This window comes from Rutilus rutilus (genome assembly GCF_951802725.1).
Source record: "Rutilus rutilus genome assembly, chromosome: 12".
Taxonomy (NCBI): domain Eukaryota; kingdom Metazoa; phylum Chordata; class Actinopteri; order Cypriniformes; family Leuciscidae; genus Rutilus; species Rutilus rutilus.
The window spans coordinates 40,185,308-40,195,307 of NC_140217.1; the positions used below are offsets into that span (position 1 = coordinate 40,185,308).

General features: G+C 37.8%; 1 protein-coding gene across 2 annotated transcripts in view; it reads left to right on the top strand.

The window, feature by feature from the left end:
* Nucleotides 1-10,000, top strand: part of kcnq2b (potassium voltage-gated channel, KQT-like subfamily, member 2b) — a gene marked incomplete at its 5' end in the record, with an annotated part of 56,443 nt that overhangs the window by 19,688 nt on the left and 26,755 nt on the right. For both annotated transcript variants that reach the window (XM_084425681.1, XM_084425682.1), the window contains 4 exons: nt 3,716-3,806; nt 3,894-4,020; nt 4,879-5,054; nt 9,689-9,814. In XM_084425681.1, the coding sequence (XP_084281807.1) occupies nt 3,716-3,806; nt 3,894-4,020; nt 4,879-5,054; nt 9,689-9,814 (520 nt within the window). The remainder of the gene's footprint in view (nt 1-3,715; nt 3,807-3,893; nt 4,021-4,878; nt 5,055-9,688; nt 9,815-10,000) is intronic.

Below are 10,000 nucleotides of genomic sequence, written 5' to 3' on the forward strand. Positions count from 1 at the left end.
TTCAGAACTAAAAACTCCAAAACTACACTGGAAGAATGACTCAAATATGACTTATTGATGCCAAAAATGTGCACATATGATCCTCAGATTTACATGCCAACAACATCTTTTGGTGTTTATAAACTTGAGCGTTACAGTTACACTGAGGTAAAAAATAAGGAATTATGATATATGTACTATAATTCCAGTTGGCATATACGTACACTACAAAAGTTTGGACTCAAAAATACAGTAAAAAAAAAAACTGTAATATTGTGAAAGCATCAAATCCTCATATTAGAGTGATTTGTGAAGGATCATGTGACACTGAAGACTGGAGTAATGATGCTGAACATTCAGCTTTGATCACAGGAATAAATTACACTTTACTGTATATTCACATAGAAAACGGATGATTTACATTATAATAATATTTCAACATTTTTACTGTATTTTTTGAACAAGTAAATGCAGTACTGGTGAGCAGACAAACATAAATAAATTATTAAAAAGGAAGATGGAGAAAACTACTACTACAAACCTCAACTAACATTATGAGTAAAATGCTAAAATTAAAATAAAATGCTGATCCAACCTGCATAATAAGCACACGGCGTTATAACTTAGTGTGAATCAAGATCCAAACGCTTTCAACAGCACGAGCACCATGAGTAATCGATGGCGTCACACACACACACACACACACACACACACACACACACAGGCCATGAACAGTTCTCTGGTTCGTTTCTGTGTGTGTGTGTGTGTGTGTGTGTGTGTGTGTGTGTGTGTGTGTGTGTGTGTGTGTGTGTGTGTGTGTGTGTGTGTGTGTGTGTGTGTGTGTGTGTGTGTGTGTGTGTGTGTGTGTGTGTGTGTGTGTGTGTGTGTGTGTGTGTGTGTGTGTGTGTGTGTGTGTTTGGCGGATTTCATCCTAATTTTTGAGTAAAAACGACCTAAATTAACAGCTTTGACACACTATAAGAAATGAGGTAAAGTGTGTTTGTCAGTACATTAGACGGCCAGTAACTGACTAACATTTAGTAATATGATGTGAGTGAAGCAACATACACTATGAGCTTAATACATGTATTATAAAACTAATAGTTTCAACTAAAAAAAATTTAAGTAAACTTCAGTTTTTCTTATGTAAGTAGATGTGACGCAATTAAATTAAGTATAAACTAAATGTTGACCATTAATGTTACTTTAACTCATTTTAATTAAGTACATTTAACAAGCAGCAAATATATATTTTTTACAGTGATCACAAATAAAATAAGTTTAAGTTTTTCATATGTTGTTTAAGTTAACATTTCAAGCTTATGGTTTCAGTTTTTGTCATCAATAATAACCTTGATTCTTGGGCGAACATATGATTGGTACATTGAAAAGTTTGCCTGGCAACAAAGACAGACAAAAGAGATTTAATTCCCAGGCAAAGTCTCTTATTGGCTGTTCCGTTCTCATCTTCCTCACACATTATCCACGGCTTCTCTGTATCTGTGTGTGTGTGTGTGTGTGTGTGTGTGTGTGTGTGTGTGGGTGTGTGTGTGTGTGTGTGTGTGTGTGTGTGTGTGTGTGTGTGTGTGTGTGTGTGTGGTGTGTGTGTGTGTGTGTGTGTGTGTGTGTGTGTGCTTGCGTGTTCTTGTCTTGTCTTGCTTGTTCTTTTCATCTAATCACCAGCTAATTAATCCTGGTTAAACACAACAGTTCGAGCTCATGTTCCCCCTTGATATTCATTAGAAGAATCTGCTAAGCAAGATGTTTGTGAGTGTAAGAATAGCCATAAAGAGGCAGAGACAGAAAGACTCGTCTGATCGGTGGTTTTGAACACTCTTTCTCCAGGATTAAACTGAGTGAGATGATGTTGGTGTGGAAACAGAGAAATCAAGAGTGTCGTGTTTTCATCAATATCAATATCAATATCAACATCAATCACGGTTACTGAATCTGTGTGAATATTAGATTCTCACCGTTCCATGAACCTCTACTGTGACCTTGCAGAGATAATGAGATTCCTCCATTATCACAGACTCGTGTTGAGAAGTGAAGTCTAGATCTGCACTGCATCACCAAAGATGATCAAAGAAATATATGGAAATAATACACAAAAGTACCAAACTGTGGCATATTACTGCAGCTATGTTTCTTTCTTTCTTCTTTTCTTTATTTATATATATTATATATATATATACTATAGTATATTTGTATTTATTTGTTTGTTTATCTGGGTTGTGAGAGAAAGGGCATCTGACGTAAAACCTGTGCCAAATCGTGTGTGTGTGTGAAGATATTATTTTAATATAATTTGTCTTTAACAGTTTCTAATGTGTTGTGCTTTCTAATGAAACTGTGTTAGATCTAATAGTTAACTCTTTTTTATATTTTATATAAAAAAAAAATTTGTTTTATATTTTTTAAAGTCCCCCTGTAGTCAATCATTTTATCCCATAAAACTCATCTTTGATCACCAAAATGACTTTACAATATCTTGAATGTAACACGACACCCTTGCCTCATTTAGTATGCGCGGTTCTATGAATATGCAAATGAGCCCCGCCTCCACTCACTCACTTAGCTCAGAGATCCACTGGTTGACGATCACACGTTGATCTGATTGGTTACAAGGTAGTTTGTGACGTCAGAAACACCAGCGATTTCAAAGCGTGTTTCTGAGACTGTCTTTGGTTCACTGCAGTTTTAAGGAGGAAATACTCAGCAATGGTGTCGACTTATGAACTTAAAGCATATTAAAAACACCACATAGACACATAAACAACATTAAAAGCTGGATTTTCACCACAGGGGGACTTTCATATTTACTGTTTTAACTTTAAATTTAGTTAAAGTTTTATTCATTTTATTAGTTTTTTTTTTTTTTATACGTCTACGTTTTATTACTTTTTATTGTTATTTATTAGTTTGATTTATTTTAGTATTTGCCTTCACTGTAAAAACAAACGGAATCTGAAATAGTTTTCATCCCATGTTTTGAGTAAAAAACTACCAAAATGTAACATTTATGACTTACTAAAAGAAATTAGGTAGTCAAACTTAATGCCTGAGTTCAGTGTGTTATGATGTTATAATGTTTCTGTCAGTACACACATGTACATCTAGCGTGTGTTACAGTAGCTGAGATCCCGCTGTAACTCATTAGTGGCTTTAGCGCGGTTAGCGTCCAGCTTCCCACAGGATTCTTATTGAGTTTGTAGAGGAACCGCAGATGGTGAGAAAAACAGTGTCAGCAATGCAATCGCCCGCTTTAAAGGGATGGTTCAACCTAGGGTCCTTTGCACCGTGACCTCGAGCCAAACTCCCCCCAGAAGCCTTTTTTCCCTTGGTTGAACATTATTAAAGTTAGAGCTTATCTAGAGATATCAGCCGGATGGTTTAGTGCCGGGGCTAACGGATCCAAGGATGTATCTGGTAAATTACCAAACTAATAATGCCCAGAATGGCACCAAACTTCTACAGTCGTACAAATAGGTTCTGTACTCATAAAACGAGGCATTGGAAAGTTTGTAAGGAGGGGACCATCCCTTTAATGTGGGCTGTGAAGGACAGGTTACACTTGTACACTCGATCTCTAAAGGTGTAAGCTTTAGATAAAGACATTCATAATGCTCATCACATCAGTTCTGTTTACTTTATTCATGCATGCATCTGGTCTCATGTTGCACGAAGCAGACACAAATGCACATCAGGTGAACTGGTTTCTCTCTTGTCGTTTCAGGTTTCTGCTGGTTTTCTCCTGTCTGGTTTTGTCTGTGTTCTCCACTATCAGAGAGTATGAGAAGAGCTCAGAAGACGCGCTTTACATCCTGGTATACAATATCACACTGATGATGATTGAACATGTAGACTGATCACAGTGTCATGCTAACTTTGTGTGTGTGTGTGTGTGTGTGTAGGAAATCGTAACCATCGTGGTTTTCGGAGTGGAGTATATCGTGAGGATCTGGTCTGCTGGATGTTGCTGTCGCTACAGAGGATGGAGGGGAAGACTCAAATTCGCACGGAAACCTTTTTGCGTTATCGGTGAGTAAATCTAAAGTCCAGTTTGCTCTCTGGGAAAATACACTGTAAAAAAAATAATAATAATAATTCAAAGTTGTAAATAAAACAAAGATTATTGGAATACATTCAATTTTCACTTTAAACCTTCATGTTTAATTCCATGCTGTTTCTTTGTAATTTTTTTGTGAAATTTACTAGCAGTTTGTGTGTGAACATTTTTCAAAGTAACTCCTATGACACCACTTTTCTGTAAAAAAAAAAAAAGAAGTGTATTTAACAGTATTTTATAGTTTATTTTATAGTCATACAAGCACAGTTCGTATCTACTGTACATGAATGAGATAAATACTCCAAAATGTCTGGAATTGTTTGCCTGCATTATGTTTTGATTCCCAAGGAACGTTTTTTTTTAATAACAGACCGCTGCTGAGTATACGGATGGAACGGACATATGTAATATTTAATATGGCTTGGTTGAATTCTAATGTAGAATGCGATCTGTTATTTCTTAATAAGGATTCTAATCGTAGAGACGGAACGGACTATTTTCTTTAGCGCAAGCAATACAATCGTTTTAAAATCAGTAAACTCCTTTTTAAATCAATATTTTGTGTCAAATTATTGATTTATTTGGTAGGTAGCCATGTAGTAAGCGGGATAATGTAGAGCGAGGCGGTTGTTATAGCGAATACAACCCCGACAGGCTGATCAGGACCCCGACGCGAAGCTTACATATTAATCTATCTATATTCAGCTTGATCACATCAGTTGATGTTGCCAGTTGTAGTGTTTCTCAGACATCATGGTTCTGATCGCCTCCATCTGTGTGTGTGTGTGTGTGTGTGTGTGTGTGTGTGTGTGTGTGTGTGTGTTTCTCAGACATCATGGTTCTGATCGCCTCCATCTCGGTTCTGGCCGCTGGAACGCAGGGGAATGTGTTCGCCACCTCCGCCATCAGGAGTCTCCGGTTCCTTCAGATTCTGCGGATGATCCGCATGGATCGCCGCGGAGGAACCTGGAAACTCTTGGGATCTGTCGTCTACGCTCACAGCAAGGTAATTAAACATGGAAAAACTGTTCAGGAACCAGACACGTGATTTTGTGCCGCTTCCAAGATGCTCATTCTCACAGTCGTTCTCCTTGTTGAAATACTGTCTGTTTGAAATCTTCATTATGGGGCTTTCAGGAGAGATATAGGACGATAAAAGTCTATTGGCTGTAGAGAAAGCAATTTTGAAGCTCTTTTAGCTTAAATCATGCATCTGGTTTTATTATGCACCGATTATTAGAAGTGAATGCAGTGCGTATCGGTGCTTTGAGAAGAGATATACTGTATGGCAGTAAATGTCTATTGGTTTTTACCAATGATTCTCAGTATCTCAGAATATCATGCCATCAACATTGACTATTAACTTGCTTAAAGGAGAACTCCGGTCAATTTTAACATTGAGCTCATTTTTTTGTACATTTGGAGTGCCGTCAGTACAGAGAACAACGACAAAAATAGGTGTTGCCTACACCGTGTTATCCTCTTTTTAAAATTTGCACCCTGTTGACTTCAATGGGGCAAGTTTTAAACCTGCTTTTAGCCTCTTAACATCCTTGATGTGTCATTACAAGTGCACAGGTCATGTGAGTGATTCCTTCGGGGTGAACGCGAGTGAATCTGACTGCAGTAGATGTGAAAGATATTAATAAAAATGATGTTATTTCAGCCAGCGCACATACCTGTATTTACATCCTGTTTTCGGTCGAAGTCCACAGTAATCGATTGTCGAGTTCAAACGCATAGGTTTAGTTACCTATGATCACGCGCGTGAACTCGACAATCAACAAAACAGGATGTAAATACAGGTATGTGCGCTGGCTGAAATAACATCATTTTTATTAATATCTTTCACATATACTGCAGTCAGATTCACCCGCGTTCACTCCGAAGGAATCACTCACATGACCTGTGCACTTGTAATGACACATCAAGGATGTTAAGAGGCTAAAAGCAGGTTTAAAACTTGCCCCATTGAAGTCAACAGGGTGCAAATTTTAAAAATAGAATAACTCGGTGTAGGCAACCTCGATTTTTGTCGTTGTTCTCTGTATTGACAGCACTCCAAATGTACAAAAAAATGAGCTCAATGTTAAAATTGACCGGAGTTCTCCTTTAATTCGCTTTCCTGATCATAGATTCATCAGTGCATGTTATTCCAGAGAAATACTGTAATCATTCATCTAAATTCAAAACGCATCCTTTTTAAGCTTCATGTGCAAAACACGTCACATTATGGAAATGCATTTTTAGTTGACTTTTTAAACAGATGTTTTGAGCTCTTCTGAAGCCCTCAAACAATACAGCCGAAGCATGAATCAACATTACACAAACCCAATTTCTAAACTGCAAAGTAATCACGTATTTCTCAATCCCATTTCAATTGTCCTACAGAAAAATGTCAAATAGACCAGATATGATTTTAAGAGGTTTTCTGGTTGCGAGGCTTTTTCAGCAGTCGTTCTGTCATGTGTCATTTGTCAAGCCCAAGATGTTCTGCTCATTGTTCAAGTGTATTTGAGAGGTCGTCGTTTGGCTCTGTGTGGATGTTTTGAGGAGAGGAGGAAAAGGCCAAAGTGAGAAGCGTAATGAGACGTCCTGATGAAGTGTCAGATGGAGGTTTGCGATCGATAACACTTGGAAAGACACTGTTGCTGTAAGTGCAGGGCTCATGGCCACAGACTGAGAACTGACAGTAACAAGAGTTTTGAATTTCATCATGCAATATGTCTTTTAATCATACTGTGACAAGTTAGAGAAAAACTGGGTCAGAGGTGAACGTGTTTGAACTCAGTATTTGAGCTAATGCATGACCTGCGCAATAATGTTTCAACCCTCTGGTGCTCTTCGGTGTCGCTCAAAAATGACAGAATTTTTTTTTTTTTGTCAATGAAATGAATGTACTATATTTTAGTTTGATCATGTTTTTTATTTAACATTTTGTATTTTTAGGGGATTTTTTTATACTAAATTATATTTACGCTGTATTTATAATCCATTTATTCACTTTTTGAGCATGAACCTGAACATTTTATTTCCAACTTAAACTAAATCTCGTAAATCTTGAATGCACAGAGTTCAGTTTGATCTCTTTTCAAAGACGACACTTGGCAAATTATTTCTGAAGTGAAAAAAGTTTTAAAAAGTGAACTTAAAAAAAGGAACAGAATTTTATGTATTGTTATGAAAAAATGCACAAAAATACTATTTTCAATTTTTATATGAAATATATATTTTCAAAATCACGTTTTACTCTAAAACTGCAAGAAAATCAAAGTTGTGTTCCAAATTTGAGCTTGATATCTCAAACAATGAGCTTTCAGAAAGATTTAGTTTGGCTGCAGTACCAAACGCTTCCACTAGAGGAAATTCGTCTCGCATTCATTTCCAATGCGCTCATGTTTGACCTCGAGGAGCACAAGTGTGACTATTGTTTACGGGATCATTTAACCTGTTCGAGTCATGTCCATGATTTTGTTTTGTGTTCCCATAGCAAGTGCCAAAACCTTTACCAAGTTTCGTACCATTCCAGTGGAGTAATAAATTCTAAAAAAATAATTAAAAAAAACGTAAATTTTTTAATAAAAAAAATGACCGAAGAGCACCAGAGGGAATGTTTCTGTAATGTTCACACTGGGAACATCGGCTGTTGTGCTGGTGATAAAAGCACAGTTTCTTGAACAAACAGACGCTTTATATAAACTGCACATTGCCAGTAAACATGCTGAAATATAAATGAGTTTTAAAGGGGTTGCATGGATAGCAGGGTGACATGAGGAAAGGAAAGCCGTCTGTGAGATACCAGCATTAGTTTGATTAATAATTCATGCCGGGAATATCAAACGAAAGAGGAAAATAGGTTATTCATCTAGCATTGTGTGAAAAATTAAGACTTGATGATAGGAAATTCTTTCTCAAACATAAAACTTCCTCCTTTTGTATATTCATTGCATTGTCAGTAAGATTTTTTTTATATAAATTAATACTTGTATTCCGCAAGGACGCATTACATTGATCAAAAATGACATTTATAATGTAACACAAAATTATATTTCAAATAAATGCTGTTCTTTTGAACTTTCTATTCATCAAAGAATCCTGAAAAAGAAACTGCATCAAGGCTTCCACAAAAATATGTTTTCAACACTGATAATCATCATGAATGTTTCTTGCAGCCTCGGTGAGCAGAAGTCTTGCCGACCCCAAACTTTTGACAAAGTCGAACAAATACAAAGTCTTACATGCATGTTCGATCATTTCTTTGATGTTTTTGTTGTTATTCTGGCATCCACTAACGAAGTGAAGTCCAGTCCTCTCTCTCTGGACCGTCAGTTTCTGCCCAGATGAAGCAGTGAAGTGGATCAGCTGCAGTGGAGAGTCTGATTAAAGTGTCCTGTCATTCATTGAGTTGCTGTCGTGAGTTCAGCCTCAGGAGACGTCTCTCTCAAGGGCAAGAAAGTGGATTAATGCGCTTACGGTGCGCTTTTCAGTCTAGAATAAGTGGCGGTGGCGTAACGTTGCAGTCTCTGTGTTGAAGTGGTGTCCCGTTTCTCAGCATCCACTGAAGGTGCAGTCGAAGAGACGCAGATGCTGACAGAGCAAAAACTTTGGCTTGTTTCAGGAGTTCGCCTGTGATTTTGATCATGATAGCGGGTCTTCTCATCATGATTATTATTGTTAAAGTGCTTTTTCGATGATTGTCATTTATGTATGTAATACAGCTGTTTGTGAATGTAAAAGGTCTGGGAAGTTTCAAAGTTCGAAGTGCAAATAAATGTTATTGTCTCTTAACGAGTCGCCAGTAATTCCAGTCTCAGTTCCTGCACGAACATACGTAGATTTGTAATTAATTTGCATAATGTCAGTCGAAGGGTACTTTTACACGATAACGATCTGCTTAAAATTGTCGAAACGAAACCCATTCACACGGATCCACGAAAACGACTAAAAGCGCTGTGTTCTGCTGCCAGGCCAGTAGATGGCGATGAAACGCTATAGACTGAACACGTAATAAGCATGTGCGTGACGTCATCGTCTTCAGAGATTCGTGTTTTTGTTGTTTACACAGAGACCATTTTCAAAAACTTCCACTTTGAAACACGTTTTCAAAAGCTTGCGTTTACAGGCGCCCAAAACGCCGTTTTCGTGTAAATGAACGGCCAAAATGCATGTGTTTTTAGTTGAAAATGGTTTCGTGTAAACAGCCCCTAAGGTTTTCGTTGGCTGCTGCGAATGACAGAGGCTTGGAAGAGTGTGGTTCACGTTGTTCATGTCGACCAATCACAACAGACTGGGCCGTCTGACCAATCAGAGCAGAGCAGCTCTCAGAGAGGCGGGGTTTAGAGAGACTGAATCTTCAAACAAACCTTTTCAGACACTGTGAGAAAAGAGATCATTTTTGCATCTTGGATGCATGTAAAATCATAGGAGACTCAAAACCTTTAAAATAGCATAATAGGACACTTAGTGAGAAATACTATAATATTATACATAATAGGGGCTCTTTAAGCACAGTTAATATTATGCAGCTACACTACATGCCACTTCATCATTCATAGGCTGTTGACATTTAATATCATCAAGTACTGTATGACACTTGATTTTGATATGTACTGATCCTGTGCATGTATGCGCCCTCAACAGGAGCTGATCACAGCCTGGTACATCGGCTTCTTGTGTCTGATCCTGGCCTCGTTCCTGGTGTACCTCGCGGAGAAGGAGGATAATGAGATGTTTGAGACCTACGCCGATGCGCTCTGGTGGGGTCTGGTAAGCACTCCGCACTCCCTCGCCATTAACAAACACACTTGAAGTAATGCGCCGTGTCCACAGATCTCTCGTAATGTGCTCTGAGATTGACATTGCTCCAGATTGTATTCCCCGGACCACTCGCTACTTCACTACACTGATAAACACAATTTGTTTTCTTGCACTCGATTTACTGTTAATGTTCTG